Here is a 24,488-nt window from a genome sequence, read left to right on the forward strand (position 1 = left end):
TGCAGAAGGGCTGGTGGCAAAGTGTGGAGGGAGCTCTGGTCTCCTCACTCTGAGTTTACATGTTGACCCCAGGACGCTCTCCCCTTCTCCCTACCCAAAGGCATATGAAACTGCGTGGTTTGAGGATCTTTCCTTTTGCATTGGCAGCAGAGGAGAGCTCAAGATTGACTAAACCACTGAAGCTAATAAACATCTTATGTGCATGCGGGGACATCAGGTTAATTAGTTTGCTAAGCAGTGGAGCTGGAGCCACATAACTGCCTGACGACGATAAGAGAAGGGAGCCACAGGCCAACGGCGTTTCGGTTGTCTGCTCCCTCATTCCATCTCAGCTCCCTATAAATGATGGATGAGGAGAACAGAGGCAGTGAGCCAAACATATGCAACCTATGCATACTGTGCTGAACTGCATAATCCAAGCGGTATTGTTCGCTGTATGTGCAGGCGGCGCTTCCTAAAAGCTCTCCCTGCTGTCGCTGGAGGGACGCTTCACCGGTGGCTGCTGCGGGAGCAGAGGGACACTGGTGCAGGGAGCTTTTGAAAATCCACTTCTAAAATGCAAATGCTTTCCTTCATTAAAACCCACTTGAAGGCAAGAGTGATCAACAAACACAAAACACTTTCACAGCTCAGACACGCTGTGGATTGTGGTTCTCCTCCCCCCCCCCGCCGTAAAGCAGTTTGCCCCTTAGCCTGCCAAAGTGAAGTTAATTAACAATTTCATAAAAAATCTTTGGTTTACAATTATTAGATAATCGGTGCTTGTGTATTAGGTAGACACTGGGAATGTGCGAGGGCAGACAAGTTGTGTAAGCAGAAAACCAGGTGAAATTTTGATCCTTTTGCTAGCACTCTCCCTCCCTGGGAGCTGCTAAGAGCAGGCTAGACTGGCAGGTCTCCGGAGTTGTTTGGGTGTAGCTTGTCCTAGCTTGAGAGCAGAGAGACTAGCGCACTGCATTAAACCTTTCCAGCCTTTTCAGCTCCCTTTTCTGTGACAAAAGGGTGTGAAATTCTTGATGCAAATGCTTCTACTAATAGGTCACTGTGCTCAATGGTTTATCGATGGTGGTGGTCGCTGGGTGAGTAAGCTGTCCTGCGTGGTGCACACGGGCCAGGTTAGCTGCTGGTGTACCCCTTGCTTCGTTATTTACACCTGTGCTAAGTGACTTGTAAACTCAGCAGAGTTGCTGACCTTTAAAATGCATTTAAATACATAAAATTCTGGGCCCTGAAAGGGGAGGGAGCTAGAAGGCATGGCTTCTGGAGGCTTACTCTGAGCCTCTGGCTCCCCCGGCTGGAGCCAGCGCAGGAGAAGGTACGGTGGGGACCCAGGGACAGAAGTCTAGAGTTGTCACCCGGTGACAAAGGCATCTACAGTATCTGCTTGCTTTTTGTTGATAACTTTAAGTACTGTTTCCTTATGGCTTCCTGTACAGTAAACCGCTGCTGCTTTGTGAAACGATTAAGTGTGATTATTTTTTTTTTTTTCCCCTCCCACCTCCCCTTTTAAAAATCAAATTAATTAAGCAGTTGCAAACATGAGAGTGAATGCTTGGAAGATGAAGGCTGACCATGCAGAAACCAGACTGAAAGGAGTTTCAAGGGAACACATCCAGGGGTCTGAGCTCATTTAAGTAAAGCAATGTAAAAATGTGGTTTAGTGCTAAGCCTAATTTAGCATGCCTGCAGGCTGCTGTGTGCAGAAGTGCTCTCAGCCTTCCTCATCATCTCCAGATACAGATTCTCTCTCTCTCTGCCCTGCATCTGATGATTTATATGGCCATATAATGAATCCAATCAGCCCTATTATCCAACAGAAGACTCTCTTCATGTTTATTAATAGTTTACTGTCCCAGCAGATCAGCAGATTGAACCGTGCATCCCATGATACTCATCCAGCACAGTGGAGATGGCAGAGGTGTGCAGCCCAGGTTGAGAGGAGGATGAAGAGAGGGGAATGTGAGCAGCCCATTCAGCAACAGCGTACACTTAATTTTGTTGTAATGTGAAACTACACAAATTCAGTGTATGTGTGAGGCCCTTTGATCCATAAGAAAGGGAGGCTTTGCAGATTTAGTTCTTGTTATTTTGGTGTAAGATTATTTTCTGCCTGGGACAGAGACCCTGGGGCTGTTGCAGTGTGAGCAGTGTTGTGTGCACAAGTGCGAGTGACCATCCGAAATTACATGAGTTTACCTGGCAGCACTGCAAGAGTTGAGCAAGTTGGAAAGCTGAGTGATTAGCTGTTGAACTGTGTACAACAAATGCATTCAGTGGAATTGTGCTATTCAATTGATACAAGCATCATTTATTTTAAATATTTTTTTACTGTTCCCAAAGGTTCCATTTCTAAGTTTCTACTTCTTAGGATGAAAGAATTGTCAATACTCCTTAATCCTTGGAGAGAAAGGACTGACTCCCAGCAAGAGCCCAATTTTGCTGTAGTCCTTTGTGTTTTTAACACTGCCTGTGTAACACTTTGCCAAAATCCAAAGAATAGAAATAAAAATGGAACATTTTGGTCTTTTGGTGGCTGTTTACCAGCAACAGAACAATTTTCAGATAATTAACAGATCTCCAGGCCCTTTGGAAGCTCAGATATAGCTCTTTCTAGGTTGTCACGTGTCTAATTAATACAGCTAGTAACGGTAATACTCCTGCTGGTATTCTGCTTTGGCCAAGGCTAGGCTTGCAAGCCCTATAGCTGGTCCTTAAGAGTGTCTTTACACCCCGGTAAAACCCTTCTGGTGTTGGTAGGAGTGTGGGAATTAATTGGCACAGGTAGTGTTCGCTGCTGTACTGTGGCTTCAGGGAGTAATGTACCATGGAGGATCTTTCTTTACAGTCATCTGGGGTTTTAAGAGCATTATTATCGAATGCTAATTTAAGCAATTATGGTTCTAGGAGAGGTCACAACATAAAAATGCTATAAAATAAGCTTATTTTAATTGCTTACAGCTGTACTAGAAAAACTATGTAGAAAAATAAAATAACTGTTTTGCTTTGCTGTTTAGCAAATCACACTGTATCACCGGAGACGTCTGCTGAGAGAGTCTTTTTAATTCTCCTGAGGGTTGTACTTATACCTGAAGGAGGAAAGTTATGTATGATGGAAAGAGTTTTTATTCTGAGTTTCTTCCACCGTTGTAAAGCTGTGGTTGGAGTTGCGCTGGCATGCATTCAAGAGTCTGTCTGTTTTCATCCCCTTGCAGCGCACTAATATCTCCCATCTGAAAGTCTGAAATGGAGGCCCTTAGTTTCTGTGATTTAGGATTTGATCAAGTGCGTGATTGTGATAACGTTGGCTCAATCTGAGCTGAGATTTGGTAATGAATTGTGTGCACTTTGGTAATCTGTGGCAATGGCAAGAAAAACAGGTTCTCTTAAACCACTGCTGAGGGCTGAATAACTGAGAATGGAAAGGGTGAAAATAGTGAAAAATGCCTGATATGACTGTAAGCAAGTGGCTGTACTGTTCGGCTTTTGAGCATTTTTGAGCACGGTTTTGATACACTGTGGTGTTTCTCTTTACAGCGCTTCCACTTCTCACTCGGACCATTCTGCTCACACCAAATCTGCTTCAGCTATATCGTCCGACTCGGTCTCCACCTCAGCAGACAACTTCTCTCCAGACTTAAGGGTATGTATGTTTTGTCTTAAAAAAGAAAAAAATATATATATCATGGCCTCCTTCAGAGGGCATTCCTTGTTCCTGTGAGTTTGGATATGGTAAAATGTTTTCAGCTTTCAGGTTAATGCCAAATTTTATGTAATCAAAGCATGAAAGGACCCAAAGTCAAACAGGTGAAATAGAAACTGAAGTTTAATCTCTACCATGTTATTTCCTTCTTTATAAAGTTGTTTAATCTTCAAAAAGATGACTCTGCAACCTGTACTTGGAGATGAATTTTCAAAGGAACTCCATTTTCTTTTAAGTGCTTTAAGTAAGTGAAAACCTCAACCTGCCAGTTGTATATCCTTTTTTTTTTTTTTTTCTCTGTTGTGTGTGTGTATGAGATGTTCTCTCTTGAAAACTCCTGCTTGTAAACACTGAGTCCTTGGAAGTATCTTCTTTCAGAGAAAGATTGTTATCTCCAAGGTGATAAAATAATCTTCTGTCACAATAAATTGCTCTGACATAAAAAGGTCCAAACAAGGCTCTTTAAAGTCTGTTATTAGATTTGTTAATTATAAATTCAAAGTTCTAGTTCAGAGTCACAGGAGTTTTGAAAGCTATCTGTACATTCCTCTTATGAAACCAAGAGGTTTACTTGATATACCCTTGCTTTAAAAAAACATCCCTGAGTGTAAAACTGTTGATAGTGGTACATTCTAGTAATGACTTGTACCATTTCTCAGCTGTGGTTGAGCATCTTTGTAAAATCCAAACACAGAAAAATTGCCTAAAAACCTCTAAATGCAACACTAATTCCTTTGACAACCGTGATAACTTTTGTCCCGTGAGTGTTGTCTCGGTAGTCCATAATTAATAACAAAAAGTTCACCTGTTCATAAGTAGCAAGAATGTGAATGTTTCTTTCTAAAGGCAGCTTATTAGCCAATATTAAGCTAAGATTTGAAACTGAATCAATAGTTTATGTGTAATCTAATGATCGTTTACACATTTTACCTATGGATGTAAAGAGTAATCTTCAGAACGTGTCTGGGTAAAGAAGTACGTACTAGTTTGAAGTTTTTTCCCCTCTGAAGTTGGAGTGTTAAGTTACTCCAACATAGAGAAAACACAGTTTTTAGGCTGAGACTAAGTGATTCATTTATATGCATATACATGAGATTGTAAATACTGCTGTAACTGTAACTATCTGTGTAATATTATATAAAAAAAAGTAACACAAACTTATTTTATTTCCTTATTTATTTTTTTTTACTGACGTTTGTGTCAGTGGGTTTCTTCCTCCAGTTCCGATGCACAACTTGACTGCCTTTTCACCTTTTCAACACTTGAGTTACATTTACAAGTAGAGAACCAAGCAACATTTCTTTTCTAGACTCGAGGTTGTCTTTTCTTCCCAGTGGTTAAGTTGGCTCAATGTGTTTTCCTTGTAACCCTGATTGCTTCTTGTGACTCTCTCCTTCATTTTGTCCCCTTGTTTGTGTGAATTGTAAGCTGTCAGGGTAGGGATTCCTGCTCACCTGGATTTGTCTGGTTCCCTATCCAACAGGGCCTCCATACCTCAATGAAAAATAATGTCCAAAGAGGATTGGTCGCTTAGCTGCATGATAGGTTTATCAGGCAGAAGATGCATGTGTATTGTTTAGTGGAGGCCATTAGAAGCCCATATGTCCTTGCTGTGCCACAGTTCCTGTAATATGCAGAACTATTTTTTCACAGCCTGCCCTCTTCCTTTTTTTTTTTTTTCTTTATTTCTAAGCAAACAGAAGTTCTGCCGTGATTGGAACAAATGCTGCTCCACTTTCATTTTAGAATAACGTTTAAGGAGAGATGGTAAAGCAGAGAATTACTTATCTAGAATAAAGGCACTGCACGCCAAGTGTGAGCACATGCCTCTGCTGGCAAAAGGCTTCTTGCTCTTAAGCTGCATCAGCTCTGTGAGGCCTGAATTCAGCATAAGTCTGCTGTGCTTCACCTAAAGCTTGCTCTTGCAGAGGTAGTGTGAGTGGCTGTGATGCAGTTGTGTGTAAGCGTAAAGCTGGTTCTTGCCTTTACACTTGAGTGACTGCTTGTCAATGGTAAGCAAACCTAGAGAAAATGCATTCCCATGTTCCTACTTGTATTAGGGTATAGAGAGAAAGGAGCAGTTTTCACTAGTGCAGGTTGACTTTATCTCTCCTAGAGGAATTAATTAATGCAGTAATCATTTCTCTCTTCATTCCTGAGGGTGTTTGATGCTGGTTAACAAGCCTGGGAGTTGGGATGAAGATCTGTTCTCTACCTATGGACAGCCTCTTGTGTTGGTATGGACAGACAGTGCAACGGCAGTCCCACAGCCTGTCCTCAAACCAATCACTGTCAGTGCTAGTGCGTTACTGTTTGCTCTCTGGGATTGCTCTTGGAACCTAGTGCTAGCTCCTAAATGGAAGATTTATTATGAATAGTAATCAGCTAACACTGATTTCTTTCAGGCCTTAAGTCAAGGAGAACAGATGTCCTCTTTTTGGGCTTATTATTCTTTGCCCAGTTTTCTCTGAATTAACATCTCTGTCATATGACAGTTGCACAAGTTTTTTTTTAATAGTCAGTTCTGTGAGAGATTTTTCAAGGTCCTGATTGCTCTTACTGTTCTCTTTGATCTTTCTGAGATGTGGCCTTGCCTTTGATATTGCAGATGAGGTCATACCGTTAACTGATACAGTGGCATGAGTGTGTTCTCTGTTCTAGCCCTTTCCTTACACGCCTGAGCATCTTGTGCAGCTTTGATTGGCACAAGACAGAATGAACTCCCAAGCCTTAACAGGTACTGAGATTTGAGCTAAGCACCTTATTAGTTCTGAGGACAAAAAGGAGTTCCACACTGTTCCTGGGAAAATGTAAGAGAATAAGCCCTGAAGTGGGAACTAATGCATTTTGTGGTAACTCTGTGGTATGGGAGACAAGTGCCTAGGCTACACGGTGTTCTCACAGGGAGGTGTTGCATCAGTTAGCTTTAAGAAGCTGAAAATAAGCTTTTCAAGATTTTGAAGTGGATCTACCAATTATGGGATTATGCTCTTGATGTGTATTTAAATTTTTCCTGCTAGAATGAATTGCTACATGGATCCATCATCACTCCTGCCTCTACTTGGTTTCTGCCTCTGCGTGTGCATTGACTCAAATTTAGGAATTAAATTTCTGTGACGATGGAAAAACACTTTGTGATAGCTACAATTAGCACCTTCTTTTTCTGTGGGGAATTTTTAGAAGAATAGTAGGCGTCCATCAGGAGGAGGGAACCAGGGGAAGGACCCACATAATTTCTTGCAGTCTGTGCCTGCAGTTTTCTTTTGGAGTGCAATTAGCACTCTGTGTGTGTGCGTGCATGTGTGTAATAACGTAAATGAGACAACCACTGGGGATTCCTACTGAATGCATGCGCAGTATTTTTCCTAAATCTTTCTCTAAAGTATTTAATAATAACCTTTATGAAATTGTGGGTTTTTTTAATGTATATTGAGCATTTCAATATCTGGAAGTAAGATTAAATTGCCTTTCTACTGCAATTTATAGAATTTTCACTTCATAAACTAACTCTAAATAACTTTTGGCTGCTTCCGTTAGCTTCATAGGGAAAAAAAAAAAAAAAAGAAAAAAACACAAACCCCAATCCCCCAACAGAAAAACAACAAAGCACTATTAGGTTCTCCCCTCCACCCCCTTCGTGATCTCAAATCTGAAGCTGTTTAGAATTGATTTAGGGAATGCACTTTTTGAGGGAATTTTTAGCAAATGTACTGCCATATGTTTTAACATAAGTTATAGATCAGGCAAGAACAGAATTGAATAGAAGTAGTTGGAAGTGAAAAGGAGCTGGAAATTCATAGATAGTTTTGTAATTTGGGATGAGATTTTAAAAACATCTTAGAGCCAACATTGTCAAAGGGATTGAGGTGCATAAATGTGTCTTACAGATCTGGTAACTCAGTGGTTATTAAATTACAGTGAGATTCTTGTTCCTAAGTCCTATAGGTGGTATTTTCTCCTGTGCAGATATGTCCATGCATTTTATAGTACTGCTCTTAAGTCTTCTTGTTAATGCTCTAGCTTTTATCAGTAGGGGCTTTCATTTTTAGTTAGGTGTTGATTTATAGGAAAATGCCTGAAGTTTACCATGTTCAAAGCTTTGGAGTTGCTGTCGTAAAAGGGTTGGATCCTTTCCATCTGCAGTTGGGTAGCAGTGGATATGGCCAGCGGAGCCTGTTGCCACTTCCCCTAAGATCAGTACCTTTGCCTGAAAATTCAAGGTCCATTGTGTAGGGGTTTGGATTGTATACAGCGAAAGCCTGAACCAGAGGATGGAAACTCCTATGTTGGCTTTCTTATCATGCTTCTTGCTTCTAGTCCATTCTGTGGACAGAGGAAACCAGTACAGCATACCCACATGTCACCTACTTAGTTGTGCTGCCTTCAGAAATAGTGATTCAGATCTTTGTTCTTGGTGTTGCTGTTTGTGACTGCTAAACCATTCTCCCCTTTGAGAGCTACAGTAAGATCCACAATTACCGATATTCCTCTGAGCTCCAGCAAAATACTGTACAAGTGTGTGTCCCATCCTCCATGATTGTTTGCTCCCTCCATAATAATTTTCTCCTTTAATACGCGAGGAATCAGTGGATTTGCAGTGGGTTTATATATGAGATGCAAGAACATTATCGTAGCATGCCCAGGGAAGACAGAGTTGCTTGCATAACCTTAATTTGTTATCCATTGTGTGTACAGTTGGAGACTGTAGACAAGCCCATGTGGTTTATTTTGTAAGATACATAACTGATGCATGACAAAAGGTATATGAAAGAGTCTTCTCTTTCCAAGACAGTAAATGGATGCCATCGCTGTCTCCTTACATTGCCTGGATGAAAGCTGTTTGAGCAAGTCTGCGTTCAAACTAGCCAACCACAATTCCTTTGTAGTCGATGGAAAGAAATAGGTCATTTATGATCTGATTTATCTTGGCTTTAAGGAAATGCCTGCACTAGGTGAGAACGTCACATAGCTGAGCTAGAGAAGTCCTTGCTGCTGGATGTTGTGAACGTCATTTGAGGGGCAGCAACTGATTTCTCAGAGTGGATCCCAGCTTTAGCTGTGGTCCAGTAAAGGTGTAGTTTTGTCTCATTTGAAAACCTACCTTGTTTCTTCTCGGACTATGAAGAGAGTTCAGGGTAATTTCTCCAGATGCAGACCTCTCAAATTGAGGTATATCCTGTCCCTCAGGTGATGTTGGGCAGGATTAACCAAAATGCCAGTCACTGACTTTGCCGCCTTTGTGTTACTTTATTGTAGCTTTAGTGCAAAGTGCCTTATGCTAGTTTTAAGTAGAAATGTATATTGATAGTAGAAAAACATATTGAAGAAAGATGTGATCCCCCCACCCCCCAAATCCTTTGCTGTAAATCACTAAAACTAGCCTCAGTGAGCTTTTCCATTGCTATCTCCCTGCCAACGCAGGAAGTGTGTCAGGCTTCGGTTATGCGTAACACATGTTTAACAAGAGCTGGGTTTAGAGAGCAGCATAACTTTTTAAACTTTAGGCACTCGTTTAAGCAATGTTTTTTAGTTTTGCTTTTAAGGGACTTTTCAGTTAGTGAATGATGCTAGCTTGGAAGTGCTAAATCATGAAAAAACCCTCTCCTTAAGCACCTCCAGGGTAGCTGAAGACTCTCTGCCCTGCCAGTCGGCTCCATCCCTCTTAATGATATATTGGGGTAAGTATTCCTGTTTCAGACTGTCCCTTGACTCTTCACGTGGGACTGCCTGTAAGAAGTCTAGTTCATAGCAAATGCAAAGACGTCTTCTGTGGTGTGAGCTTTCCTTCCCAGTGCACTGGACTGTGACTGCTATTAAATTACAGACCATACTGCACAAGCTACCAGATGGTGAAGATAATTGACCCGTGGTCACAAAAGACTGGGCTAGATGTGAACTGGTGATACAGCAGTGAAATTAAATAAACAGTTCATCTTTTTTACTGTCTCTGCGTGGAGACATGACCATATGTGATTCTCTGCATCATCACTTTGGGCTCAGTTATATTCTCACATTGAGGTGCACCTCATGTTTTTGTGGATGTACAGAAGTAGAAGCTATGCAGGCAGAAGTAGTCCTTACCTGATCTGCGTATAGTATTTCCACAGGTCCCTTTGCATACAGGGATGAAATCGGGGCCAAATCCAAGAACAGTCGATGCTTTACGTTATCAAAGGTATCAAGTAGAGGTACTTAAAGAGCAGCAGAGATGAATTAGGAAAATCTTATGGGGAAAAGTATTTAAATATCTCAAAATTCTGATTTTGGCCATACGAGTTGCGTGTGTGCGTCTGTGGGAAACCGGCTTCCTTTCTTCTTTGGAGCTGTCTATGAACAAAGGCACAAAGGACTGGTTCTGGAGAATGAATGATGCTCTTGTCCATAAGTGTGGTCATTCCAGGACAGCCCCATGAGTAACTGGAATTTAGCCCCTGCTGTTGCCATGTTTTTCTAGGACTTCAGTTTCCATCACTGTAGATGCTATATATTTCATGAGAATTACAATCTTTTTCTTTTTAAATTGTCCTAAGAGATGGAAAATCTTGGTCCCCTCCCTGCACCTCTCCCCAGTAAGTCCTTTTCTGCACCTCCCCCTTTCAAGGAAACAGAAACACAGAATAGCCAGCCTCTGGGTTGCAAAATATTGATTTCATGCAAATTAGATGGGGGGGGAAAGTCAGATGCAGTCCGTTTTCTGTCTCCTTTACATGGAAATAATACTCCCTAAGTGCTCATCTAGTTAGAAGAGAGCAAAGCCAGCAAGCGTTGCTAATTTTTCTTATATAGAGGTACCTGAATGTTTGAATATGAAGTAATGCACAGTGAAAGAAATCTCTGGAAGCATTTATGATTGCCATCTATTAGAAATGGAAAACTAAGGAGAATAAGCAAATGGCCTTCATATGTTCCTCAGAAATATTTTCAGCTCTTCCTAATCGACTGACATATTTCTCCTAGCTACAAAGTGCAAGAGTTCTTTTGCTGAGTAAACCTGGGTAAGAGGTGGCTTTTTTTCCCCTCCCTTTCTGCCTCCCCCCTCCCCCCCCCCCACTAGTTACAGTTTTGTAGATTGAAGCACAAATTGGGCAGGGATGAACAAGCATGGCATTTAAAAGGAGCACACAGATTTGTGACTGCATGCAGTACCTGCCAAGATTTGATTTTCTGTAGAAGTTTTTGCATGAAATGAAACATCTTTGTTCTCCTCTGTATGACTGTAAATATATATAATTACTTGTATCTTGAATCCTTGTATTATATATCACTAAACTCCAAAGTTAAATTCTTGGTAACAGAGATGGTTTTCTGTGACTTATTTTAGTTGGTAGAATTTATACCTCCCTCTTTGGTCAGAGTATTTTTCTGTTACTTGAGACTGATGATATGAACTTCACTGAACTAGTTTAATGTTTTCCTTTAAGATTTTAATCTATTTTCCTGTATAAGTTGTTTGCTAAACAAAATACAGTAAAAATAAAGAAAGGGTAGAGTCAGGCTAATGTGCCATACAAAGGTTTTGAGTGGCCAGTGGAGAACAAAGCTGTTGTCGTTGGAGACCTATGTGGAACCCTTGGCACTGAACAAGGTTCTGTATTAAAAAATGTTGGACTTGTCTGAATAGATAATATCTGCAACCTTCTGTGCCAGGGAGCGTTGCTGTGTTAAGTCAATGACGACTTTCTGTCGGAGCCTAATGAGAGAATTGTCTTGAGGCACCAAGCCATACAAACTTGAAGAGACAAGCCAGACGTGGTTGAATGACTGGTCCTCAACAATGTGTTCCTTTGAGCTTCTAAGCCTTGCCTTGTACTTGTGCAGTGAGGGCCCAGGAGATTCACCAGCCCAGATTCACCAGTGTCTTCATCACTGGACACTCGGATCTGAGTGGAGAAGTACATCGTGGAAAAAACAAAGCAGAAAACCGTGGGGAAAACACTGTATGGTGGCTACTTCCTCCTGCAGAGGAGTCCTTTTATATTACTCTGGCGACTATATTATTATTATTTTTTTTTAATACATCAATCTTCAGCTTCTTTTTAAAGATTTTCAAGACAGTGGTAAGTAAGCAAGTGATTTCTCAAGCCTTTTTATACTTTCTTAAAATATTTATGGTAGGTAGAGATCACAGTTTGTGATCTGTTTTTTTAGTTGTGTCAGGAAGGCATAGTTAAAAGGCAGTTACAGTGTACATTGTATGTGATGATTGTCTTCAGAGTAGTGTAGTAGACACTCTGTTGTCTGAACATTTTGATGATAACTTAAATGCCTCTTGTGCTGTTTTTTAACCAAGCTAGGAAGCTTTCATTGGCTGAGTGCTCTTTTAGGAGCTGAATGGGCTTGATGTGGTCTTTGGAGGGTATATTTGATTCTCTGTGTACTATCCTGAAATGATCCACGTGTCCGTGGTGTTTTGTCTTTTCCCATTTGAACTTCTAATATCCCAAAAGAATAAGACACAAAGCATTTCCCTGCAATTAGTATCTTGCTGGTCTGAGTATCTGTAACATATTTTTTTCAACCCATCTGGTCGTAATCCTCAGGAAAGTCCCCATGCCTCAGTTGTGCAGAGATACTGCTGTTCTTTCCTGCAGTCATTCTGTTGTGGTATTCATAATGATTCAGAACTAATCAACGAAGTCCGTTTACTTGCTCAATTTATGTTTTATTGCATTTACAGTAGGATGCATAGCACACAAATCTTCTCAAAGTACACTTGAAATAGCCATAAATGGCAGCTGAAAATCTCTAAAGTAGGACAGTGTTTGCAGTCTACAAGAGGATTTGTCAAGTAAGCACAGCTACTGTTTTGCGTTCCTTCTATTTGAGCATTGAGAAGACATAAGCATCTTAGCAGCAAAATGCTAGAAAAAATGTGCCCTGTTTCCTATTGTAAGAAATGTTTAATTTAGAAAATAAACGAGCGCACCTATGAAAAAATAGCCTAAATAAGCATACGGGTCTTGATTCTGTACGTATTTGTGTCAGTTCTGTGGCTTCTGTCAATGTCAGCTGGACAGAATTAGACCTCCGTGTTTTTTTTCTGAGGTGAATGGAAATATCTTCTGTATCTGTTTTGTTTCAGGGGTTTTTACACCATCATTCGGGTAATGATAAATCTTGATGCACCTGCTATAGTGGCACTGTCCTTTGTTGATTGACTTTTGTGGCAACAGCCATGAGAGATGAAAGGGATGGAGTTGGAGGGCAATTCAGGGGAAGGAATAGGTGAACATGGTCTGACACCACCAAAAGGCATTTGAAAGGCAAAAAACATTGGTTATGTAAGTGTGTATATTTTGTTCTTGATTTACAAAGAAAATAAATTAAAAAAAAATCAACTGTGTAAAAATAATCCTATGGCTAAGCCTCTGCAGAAAGGCTGGCTTCCCTCATGTGGTTCTCTGAGACAGCAGCAAGGTGCCAGCTCTGACCCAAAGCTGTCTCTGGTAACTCAGCTAATAAGACCTATCCTACAAGCTTTGGAGTCTTGCCTGTATTAGTGAAGTTCATGCAATTTTTGGATCTGGCCTGGCTCACCTCCTGCTGCTTCTCTGCACAGAGTGAGTTTGGATACCTCTGCAAAGTACAGGTTGTGACTGCTCAGTTGTATTGGGATGTCCAGGAGATCTGGCACAGCTGCAGTGGCCACAGTGAAGCACCAGAGACGGGATTTGCCCTACCAGATCTGCATTGGAATTACTTAGACTAGTCCTCAGCCTTTGGTGGAAAGAAAGACACCCATCCTAAAGGTGAATCTCATAGGTCTTCTGCTTTCCACTGACTGTAGACAGTGCCTAGGGGGACTAGCTCATATGTGGATCTCCAGTTTTAGATGAAATGGATATTTCTGCACTTTACTGACTACCCTGCCTGCAGAGCGACAAGAGTGCTGATTCAGGAGGGCATTTAAACGTGTGCCAGTCCTTGAGAGAAAGACATTTGAAAAAAAAAAGCAGGGGAGGAAAGTTTAGATATCTTAACTGTAAGTAGAATATTCCCAGATAGTCCATTAAGATGTGCAATATCAGACAAATACTTTCCTGTAGGAGATGAGACCATTCACTTGGCTGTTGAGTTTCAAATCCATATTTTACCCACATTTTTTAAAGCTATGTATTTTTAAAGTCTATTAATTGTATAAGTATATTCTTGCGCACACACATGTGCAACGTGCACATTCTTGTTCCCGCAGCGTATATCCCGCCTGTTGCTGCTGACCAGTGCAGGCTCACAAGGTAGACATGCCAAACCTGTGAGTGCAGGGGCTGCAGATGCAAAGGAATTGTGTGTGTGTATAAAATGTTTGTCTGTACAGACAGGTTATATATATGCTTATGTCAAGGGACCAGTTAGGAGACCGGCTTCCTGCTGTGGGAAACACAGAAGAGGACTGTGTGTGGCTGGAACAACAGCAATTCCCGGCCTGGAGAGCTTGTCTTTTTAATAGATGGGGCAGACGTGGTTTTGGGGAAAGGAATAATGCAGGAGCAAGGTGGTCACGGTGTCGGGTCAGACACGTCACGCCAGCACTGTGGCTTTATGCATAACAAATCTTTTCAGAATGTGCAAAATGATTTGGAGTGTGTAGGAGGTTACCAAGGTGAGATTAACTTGGGGGAGGGGATCACAAAAAAGGGTACATTTTAATTTTGTCTAAACCAAAAAAGATTCTTTTTGTTCATTTTGATTGCGATTCAGGATAGAAGAATCCATGCAGGCTTGGGAAAACAGTTACATAGCAATTCGGTGACACAAACCTATAGTCTACCCTTAAGTTGCATGAAGACAAAAAAAAATGACCTTTGTCTGTGGGTTTCAGAACTTAAATATTTAGGAGAAAGTAGAAGAGAATAACTGGAAAATGGCTAGGAGGTACCACAGGTGCTCTCTTCGTGCAGCTTTGTTATCTAGAGGCTTGTGCTGCAGATGTCGGTGTCCAGGGACAGTTACTGTCTCCAGTCAGTCTGGCTGCTCTCTTCCCTTGCACTGGGGTTCGCACGCCTTGAGCTGCTCGTGCAGTCACACTCCGAGCCAGTCCTGGCAAAATGACCCAGGTTATGGAAAAACAAGCATTAAAAAAGCCATTAAGCTCACCCAGGCATCTTGACTGAACTAGACAGGGGAGCAATTCCAACACTGGCAGGTTGGGTAGGAGGAGGCAATCCTGGCTCGGCCTCAGCCGGCACAGGAGGGGTGTTGTCATCTGGCTGTGCAGCTCCGCTGGTAGGCAAATGCCTCTCAGGTAATACAAGAGGGAAACATACCAGTTGTTTTGTTCACAGGCAAAAGCAAACCCTGAATACAGTTTCATGCACCCTCTTGGGTCCTGCTGGAGCAGCATTCAGAGATGCACAGACCCCTGAGACCCTGTAGTTGCAGTTACGGCACAGCGCGTCTCCATACCACCCTGAGCTGGCTGTCACCACTCGGGATGAGCTGCGTGTGCGAGTCATTCAGGAACATCAGTCGGGAGAGGGATTTTTGGAGCACCACATTGGCTGCTGTGTTGGGAGGCAGTGTGAACACGTGGTCGGGGAGGCTTTGCAGAACTGCGGTATCCTGAATCTCAGTATGAAGAGGTAAGGGATGAGGCAGGGAGCAGTCTGATCCCAGACATGCAAGCAAAGGAGGTGATCTCTGTTGCTGAGATCTGGAGTGTAGGTTGTGTCAACAAGACAACATTGGGGTTTTCCTGCCTTGGGTGCTATAGGTGGGACGGCATGAGAGAGCTCTGCACCTTCAGCCACGGGTAAGTGGGCTGGAGCTAACACAAGGTGAAATCCTGGAGTAAGAGAAGCGGTTGTTAAATGTAGCAAGTGTGGGTTTGTTCTGCCAAGTTGCTGATTGAGCAGAGAACAAAGGTAGGTGGTGGCATGAAGTCCTCACACCCTCACTGAGCTGAGGCAGGACTTGTGTTTAGGTGCTAAGGTACTCCCATGCTCAGCATCCCAGAGAGCTGTTTTATCTAGAGGGAGAGCTGCTGATGAGTGGAATGGGTAGATTAGGTTACTTGGTAAAAGAAGAGAGAAATAAAGGTTATTCTGGTATGTAACTGAACTCCTCATTCCCCTGGAGATTCAGTTACCAAGCATAACGTTTTTGTGGGGAAGAGATAATGAAGACCTTGTTTGGCTTAGAGGCAAGGCAAAGTAATCTACCGATTTTTTTGTTGGTTGTATTTGTTTCTTACAGAAACCATCTTAGAGATCTTTGGGACAGATACGGCCAGTTTGTGGCTCTATGTCAGCGTGGTCCTATTCCTAAGTAGTGCCAATTCTGCCCGGCTCTGGCTCCGACCTTCGTTGCAGATCTCAAAGCTCTCTTTGTTCCCACTGAACAATTTAAAAACCTGAGGCACACAGAGGTGAAACATTTCAGTTACAGATGTATATGGTACCTGCCTCAACAGTGTTAATACATCAGTAGCCAGCTGTTCACTGTCCTGCAGCCGGGCTGCCACAGTTGTGTCCCTGGCTCCCCTCCCTGCTTCCTGGCCTCACTAGAGCTCTTAATTTTGTTTTGCAAGATTTGAAGAGGGCTAAATCTGGGTCCAGGGGTGTTATTTTTGGACTCTTGGAAATCGGCTGATGTACAAAAAAAGATCTTTCTGACAGTTTAAGTAACCATTTTTGGATTTGAGGGAGGAAGGGGAGGATGGCAGTAAGATGGAGGGGCTTTGCATGTCATCTCCTTAGTCATATAAGGGGCAGAGAGTCCATCTATGGTGTTCGAGTCCTCCCAGAGCTCCATGTGTGTTGTCCCATCCCATTCCTCCCCCTTGATCTGTTTCCAAAGCTCCTCTTTCCTTATCCACCCACTTTTCCTCCCTCCTGCCACCCTCTGTCCTTTAGAGCTGTCCCAGATGTCTTCTCCTGTGCCTGCTGTATGCATTCTCAGCTGCACACAGATTGCATTTCCCCAAATCAATTTTAAGGAGCCATTGATGGAGGTGTATTTCAGGAAAACGCCTACCGTTCATTTCTCAGTTTCTGCCAGGATGGATTTCAAGTGTTCCTATTCCAACTAGGAAGCTCATTCAAGTCTAGAGCTGGGTAGATGATGCAAAGACCCGCGCACCAGAGAAGTGTTTGTCCTGGGCTTTCTGACCACGTCTGTCTCAGCCTCTTGGGAAGGGTGACTGTTATCCAGGGGTGATGTGCTTGCGCTGACTTTGAAATCATCATGAAGGCAGTGGGTGCTGCGTTACCTGAGGTAGGTCGTGTGTCTGAGGACAGTTGGGGGATGTGGAAAATGACAGTTTAGTCCTCAACCCTAAAAAAAAAAAAAAAAAAAAAAGAAAAAAAAGAAAGGAAAGGAAAAAGGGGGAGGGGGAGGCAATGGGGCAGAAGCTGTTGACCTTGAAGTGCTGTGCTTCCAGGAGGCCATCCATCTGCTGCCCTGTGTTGAAGTGAGCACAGGTTTGGATTGCTAATCCTTTCTCTGACCCTGGGGACTCCACATTTCAGAGAGTGTGAGTGAGCAGATGGATTTTATTAGACTTAGAAGAGCCAGTTTTTAAACTGAAAAAGCTTTCAACCTTGTCTTTAGCAGAATGATGTTGATATGGAGGTCTTTGTCTTTCCTACTGCTTGCTTCTTCTCTCCTTCTCTCCTCCACTGGCAATACAGTGTTTAAAATCCACCTGAGCAGGGCCCAACTAGTTAGTGATCATGGCAGCTGTTTGTCATACCAAATGCTTTCTGTGTATCTTACCTCATATTTGTTTTGGCTTAAGATATAGCTCAGTCCTCCAAACGTTTACCGCTGGACGTGCTCCCGCTGACATCTGCAGGAGAGCAGCGAGTCCAGCTGTTGACCAAAGTGATCCTAGCAGCAGCTGCTGCCCATTTGGGGTATAGACCTTCTCAAAAAAGCTGTGATCGTGTCCTGAACACAGAGTGTATTTTTACTAATGTCCTTCCAAGATATAAGGTCACAGAAACGACCACCGCTGATGGGCTAATGAGCCAGAAGCCTCCGTCTCATTTATCATAATCCAGATGTTATTCTGCTAATTTCAAGGCTGTTGCTCAAGCGCAAAAATTGACACACAGGAGTTGAGAGCGAGTCTACATCACAGGCTTTTGTTAGGGAGGCCATCAGTCAGGGCTTTGATGGGATGTGTGATCTTTGGCCAACACAGCTGTACTGACAAGAAGTCCTCAGCGTAGACTTCTGCTAGTTATACCAGCAAAACCTTATTCTTACTGGTATTGCTGATGTGAGGCAGGAGAAGCTTTCCTGCAAATTCAGTGCTGCCAGTGTGAGCTCTGTCAATGGTGACCTCCCTTTACCCATCCTGTAGACCCGAGTCCGCCTGCTCTGGCAGCCTCCCTGGTAAGAGCTGGCTTAAGTGTGTGCAGTTGTGAGGTTCCTATTAGGAAGCCAGGACTGTGCTTGCTTTTTTTTTTTTTTTTTTGAGACACTTTTGAATGCATTTTTAAAAATGTACATCTTGTTCTCAAGAAGGCTTTGATCTTGTTAATCTTTTCATCTATACATCAATTTGTGTGAAAATGCTTGAACGTGCTTTTATTGTGGCATGGGTTTTCTTTGGGTTATGTTTTCATTTTTTTTTTGCACAGTTTAGAGAATTTTTCTTCCTTGAGGCTCTCCCACTGTCTTGATCCTACGTGAAAGTTGACCACAGATGTGTCGGGTTCTAGAGTGCCACTTCAGGCCATGTCTTTGAATTTTCTCTGCAGGGATTTCTTGATATCAAATTAAAACAATTCTTTCCTCTCATTAAGATAAAGAAGGCATTTTGGGTGAGCCTGCACATTCAGTTGTGAGCAGACATGAGCTGCCTCTCTCCACCAGGTGGGATGCACACCGACTTTAAACCCAAAGTCTTGTGGTTGCTACAGCATGAGGCAGAGTGGACTAACTTCCCTGCTCTCTGTCTGTGTTTTTAGGTCGAGCAACTGGTGTGCTGCTGTGGTTGTGATCGTTTGGCTGGTTCGAGGCATAGGCAATCTGATTAAATCCATATGTGTTTGGCCACATAGACTTAGCCTTAAACCTGGTCACTACGTATGCTCTTCTCCCCTCGCTCCTACCATAGGTTTAGACCCCGGGTTATGCTTTCATAGTTACAGCGGTGCTTTCCTAAAATGTCTACCTGCTCGTGATAGCAGCTGTTCTTGTGAAAACCCATGTGTGAATGCAATCACATACGTGAAAAGTAATGCTCTGTGCTATAACTTTATCCCAAGGGAAAGTGGAGGGGTCATTTGGCACCCCAAAATCTAAACTGTACGTCCTATACATGACTACAAAAACATAACCTATGTAACAAGTCACTACTACTGAGTCAAATCAAGATCTTTGCATCTGTCAGACCCTTATTGAAGACAGCGGTGTGACAAGGTGTCACTTTTAACTTTCCTCAGTGTAAACTAGAAATTGCTCTACTTAACAGTTGATCACTTCAACCGGGAAAGGAACCAATCCCTTTGGTTCTGTGTGTAACTGTGCGGACAGAGAGTTTGACTTGTGATGGTGGGTTGGGGAGGAGAAGGTTGGAGAACGAAAAGCAGCCACCTGGGAAGTGTGCTGCCAGAGCACACAGCCTGCTTTGCACAGCTTCTCCATTGCAGACATCCTCGCTTTAAACACTACTGCATAGCCCAGTGGTTTGCTTGAGGACTGCACCAAGGTCTCTCACGTGCTTTGTGTTGACCTTTCAGAGGCTGAGACGCTAGGCAGTACTGCAAGATCTTTGAATATTTGTTGTCCTTGATATTGTTGACCCATTGCAGGTAAGTTTAAATTTCTTGGTTTATGAAAACGTAATGATTTTCTTTTTCTACCTCTATCTTTTGCCTAGGTCCTGAGGGAGACTAATAAATTGGCTGAAATGGAAGAGCCACCTTTGCTACCAGGAGAAACCATTAAAGACATGGGTATGTGAAGAGAAAATTCCTTATTCTTTGCTGACCAAATAAAATATCCATAGAGCAAAATATCTTGGCGATTATTGACCAACAACAGCAAATTGCTGATGTTTTGAGAACCATTAGCATCAGATCAGGCTGTTTCATTAATCACACAAGCGATTGCACATCACACAAGCCGAGGTAACTGTATGTCTCCTCGTAGCACGTAGCAAATACAAGGCAATTCAATGTCTCTTAGCATGAGTGATGAGGTAGGTTGTACAGCTTTGTATTTGCTGCCTCCTGAAAGGACATGGACCGACTGTTTAAAATTGTGCTTGCCACAGGGAAACTTCTTAGGTTGACACTGCACAATTTCGTGTTGAACCTCTGTTGCAGACTGCAGGATAGGATACAGTGCTGTTGCAGAGAACTTGCTGTGGTATGGGAATGGGGCTTTTTTCTTTTATTTTCATCCAGATATTGTGACATGCATCAGGTTCACTGATGCACTCCGGTCTGAAAGTTTGAGTAAGCCTCTTGGTTAATTTTCTGTGAAAGATTTTGTATTCACTAGTTCAACATGGTGCCTTCCTCTTAAAATGATATGGAAGAGTGCAACTTCAGTCCTAAGAATAAAAAAACAAACAGCAAACCTGAAAATACTTCAGTGAAGAAACCCCACCCAACAACAACAACAAATAAAAAAAAGCAAAAACCCCTCACCTCAGTGCTCAATCCTTTTCTCTACCTCCTTCCCTTAGGACTCGGGACTTGTACTTCAACCATGCACTGCAGACTAACGTCTAATGCACTCCACAAGCACAGTTAGCTCTGACAGCCAGGCTGTATTTTGAAGGGTTCCTGGGGAATGGTTTGAGAGATCAGAGTTACCAGTGTTTTATCTGTTGGCAAAGGATGTGATGAGCCACGTGAGTCTGTAAGACTGGGTGGCTTTTGGAGTAGGCCAGACAGCAGCTGCCTGGTCCAGCAAGAAGTTAAAGGTAGCAGAAAGGAAATCTTTATTATTAATCAGCAATAATTATTTCCCGTTAAAAGTGTCAAGAAAAGCATGTGTAATTCTCTTTGTATTTTACAGGGAAGGGAAGAAAAATTATTTCAGCCAACCCAATAATCTAGGGTAAGATTGGCCCTATAAAAGACAGGAATTCCATAAGCAGGAGAATTAATAAATCCTGGTTTCCAGTATCTTTCTCCCATATGGATTCTCTTATATCTACCAAAGACTGTGCTTATTAGGCTTTCCCTTGGTAGTAGCACTATTACAACCTCTCTGTTTTACCTGGCATCCGTTCTAACAAACAGTGAAGCATTTTAATGCCTTGGAGATCCCTATTTATCAGATAAAGACTGCTGAAATCATACAACCCTGGTAAGGTTAAGGTCGGACAAGCCATGTGTGTAGGTACAGGTGTACATATGCAGTGTAATTAAGTAAAATTGTTTCTTTAGGAAACCAAGCTAATAAAATGCAAATGTGAAAGGTGATGTGGCTTACAAGCTGGCAAGGCCAGTGTTTGAGATCATGCCTGGGATTCCTTATCTGGAAAACATTTTTCTAGCCCCTTTCCTCTTTACCCAGAAATCCTGTTCCTTTCAGATGTGAATGCACACTTCTCTTATGAGTAGATTTTGGTTTATTATTTTTTAAACATTTTGAAATTACATTTTGAATAATGGGAACTCTAGTGGAAAAACCAGGCAAGCTGCCCTCTCCCTTATTATGTTTCATGAGTCTGCTTTCAAAACTCTGTCAAACTGGTCTTTGAAAAGAAGTGATTAATAATTGGCCAATAGTGAAATGCTTGGTTTAATTAGAACTGGCTAGAAGTATTTTGTGCTTAATTGTCCTTCCAACAAATGCATGTAAATTTAAATAAATAAATAATGAAATTGCTAGCATGTGTGTATATATATTATTTTATTTATTTTTAAGCAAAAATTCTGTGCTCTGTATTTTGCTCTGAATTAGTCAGTCCTGATTCTTCTCCATATCCACATCTCAAAAGTCAGTGAAGACTAATGTAGAAGCAGAGCTGACGTGAGGATGACTTAGTTATATGAGTTGCCAGTGCCCTGGAGTAAGGCAGTCTCTCTTCCTCCCTCCAGACTAAATCTGATGGGATAAAGGTAGAAGAAATTCAGGTCACCATCCTTACACCCCAGTAGCCTCATGCCTCTTGTGTGTGGTGGCTGTCAGCTGGTTGGGAGGTGAGCTCTCCTCCTGACTTCACACAGCCCTTGCAAAATGGATTCCATAGCGTTTGGAGGGTTGAGGTTATTAAGATGGTCCAGGGGGTTCTTTCATGGCTCTGGCAACTCTGGTCAGGGGGTCTCCTTCTGAAAGGATCTCTGTGTGTTTGAGGGGTGTCATTACTTGTTGGTGATAACGTAAACCATTGCCACGGCACAGCCAGCCAACTGCTTCAATGGCGGAAGATGTGATGGGTCACTGCTGGGCAGTGGGGAGGGGAGGGAACGACTTAAATGTTGGCATTTTTAATTGATGTAAAACAGAAGGGCAGTTAGGGGAGGTGTTTGCTGTGGAAAACCAGCAACACCTCTTGCCTTTTGCTGGAACAAGAGAAAAACGTTTGAGGCCTTTTAAGAAGGGGACTGTTTTGAGTCACCGTCACTCAGGCTCAAAAATAATTTAATTGTTGCAGGGTAACTTGATCGCTGACTTCAGGCTTAAAATCACCAGCAGTTGGGTGCTGGAAATCGCTGTAGCTCTGCTGTCTTTTAGCATGAGAGCCTTCATCCCAGGGCTGACTTTGCATGCAAGGGTGTGCTCAAGGACCCAAGCATCCTAAAAGCTCCATGTAGGAGAACTGCCTTCTCCTGTCCTTGATGGCACAAACCAACTTACTGGTGAGCCTTAGCTTTTATGCAGGTTGTTGTCAGCTTCAAATGTATGCGTCCAGGCATGCATCTGTCTCCTCTTTTTGTGCACAGTGTTCTTAGCTACTGGCAATGCATTGCTCAGTAAGAGTAAACAGTTTGCAGCCGAATTCTTTTTTTACAGGGGTAGCAGTTCTGTGCAGATGTAGGATTTCTAGGTGATGGTACTGGCCTGGAGTTCAATTTATATTCAAACTCTTATCTTCTCTGCAGAACTGAAACTTGCATATTAGCTGTAAGCTAGAAGCCTGGATTAAGCTTGTTTTCATTTCATGATCTGAAAAGTAGAGACTCCAAATATTGTTGCTGTCATTATTTTACTCCCATAAATTAACTGTAAAATTAACAACTTTTTTTTTCTCTGTTTTTTTTTAAGCTAAGGATGTTACTTACATCTGCCCCTTCACTGGAGCAATCAGAGGAACCCTTACTGTTACCAATTATAGACTGTATTTTAAAAGCATGGAACGGGTAAGCTTTCTTCCATCTGCATTTGTGGGCTATTCAATCTTTAGAGCTAGGTGTTCTTTGAGAGTAATTCTGTGTGAATTATAGCTATATGTTTGGGAATAAAGGCATAAGGGAGCAGGAGCTGGGGATTTTTCCCCCTCCCTTTTTTAAACTCACAAATTTCAACTGTCTACAGGACCCTCCTTTTGTCCTAGATGCGTCTTTAGGTGTAATCAACAGAGTGGAGAAAATTGGAGGTGCTTCCAGTCGTGGTGAGAATTCATACGGGCTGGAGATTGTATGCAAGGTAAACTTTTATCTGTGTTTTACAATAGGGGAAGGGGAACATACATTTTAAAAGGTTTTCTCTGTAGTGCTGTAGGAAGTTCTGCAAAACACTTCAGTCAGTATGACTTCACACACTTCAAAAAACATTGGATTTTAAAAGTAATTTTCAGGATTCTCCAGCTCCAGTCATTTGAGATGAGATCCAAACCTTTATTCAGGCTTTGTGCCTGAAAATGTCTTTTCTTCATAGTGGAAACCTGGGTCTGCATCCCACTAATGCAGTTCTCAGGGTTGCCCACCGGGCTATCCCAGGAAGACTCCAGTCATTGTGGAGTACAGGGTGCCTTTCACTCACGTGTATTTCAAGGGCAAGAAAAGGGCAGATTTCCCCTTAAATCGTTAGCTTATGTCCACCTGCTGCTGTGCTTTGTGATGAGGGGCTGGCAAGCAGTCTTCAGTCCTCCTCGAGGCTGTTCTTTCTAGGCAGTACATAGGCCTCTCAAGAGCCCTTGGAATCATTGGAAATGCAAACTTCAGTAAAAATGAACAATTCACCTCCTCGTGTCTACTTACTATAGACCCACAAAGTAGGTAAACCCACCATCTCCAGTCCTAACTTCATACCGCCACTGTTCACCAGGGCACAGCCCCTCTGCTTCCCTCGGTGGCCATATGGGGAGAGCTGGATGCTGAACCTTGTAGCTCTTGTGCTGCTTAGAGCTCTTGTCAGAGCCTCCTCAAGGCTGAAAGGATACCACTTTCTGGATAAGGGCCGATGGAGGAATGAAAATGACTCCCAAACTGCTCTGGTCACTGCTGTGATTTGAGGCACCAGGAAGCTAAGCAGCCTCTCAGGCTGTGGGTGTGCTGAGTCAAGAGCAGTTGATATAATCTATACTGAATCATCCAGCTGCTCCCTCGTCCTATTGCAGTCATGATCCTCCCTGGCTGACGTAGGGGTGCTTGTTGGCTAATTTGTTCCCTGTTTTGATCCGGATTCCTAGTCCTCAGCCATTTTGTCTATATGCAAATTTGCACACAGGGTCGGGTTTGGAGTGAACTGCATTGTTTCCCTGGGTGGGAAATCCAGGCACAAACTATACCACAGGTATCTTGGCCCTATACAGTATACACACACACACACACACACGTTTGTGTGTGTGTATATATATATATATGCCTGCCTGCTTGGCCCAGGGTATGCAGAGCAGTTTAGTGCAATACAGAGTAGTACAGATACAGTTTATGCA

The 24,488-nt window shown here is 42.5% G+C and overlaps 1 protein-coding gene across 1 annotated transcript in view; it reads left to right on the forward strand.

The window, feature by feature from the left end:
- The window catches only part of MTMR2 (myotubularin related protein 2), a gene marked incomplete at both ends in the record, with an annotated part of 61,747 nt that overhangs the window by 17,271 nt on the left and 19,988 nt on the right, over nt 1-24,488 (forward strand). The window contains 4 exons of the mRNA XM_082483450.1: nt 3,535-3,640; nt 19,530-19,605; nt 22,877-22,971; nt 23,147-23,257. Coding sequence (XP_082339576.1) covers nt 3,535-3,640; nt 19,530-19,605; nt 22,877-22,971; nt 23,147-23,257 — 388 coding nt within the window. The remainder of the gene's footprint in view (nt 1-3,534; nt 3,641-19,529; nt 19,606-22,876; nt 22,972-23,146; nt 23,258-24,488) is intronic.

This window comes from Vanellus vanellus (genome assembly GCF_965231255.1).
Source record: "Vanellus vanellus genome assembly, chromosome: 1".
Taxonomy (NCBI): Eukaryota; Metazoa; Chordata; class Aves; order Charadriiformes; family Charadriidae; genus Vanellus; species Vanellus vanellus.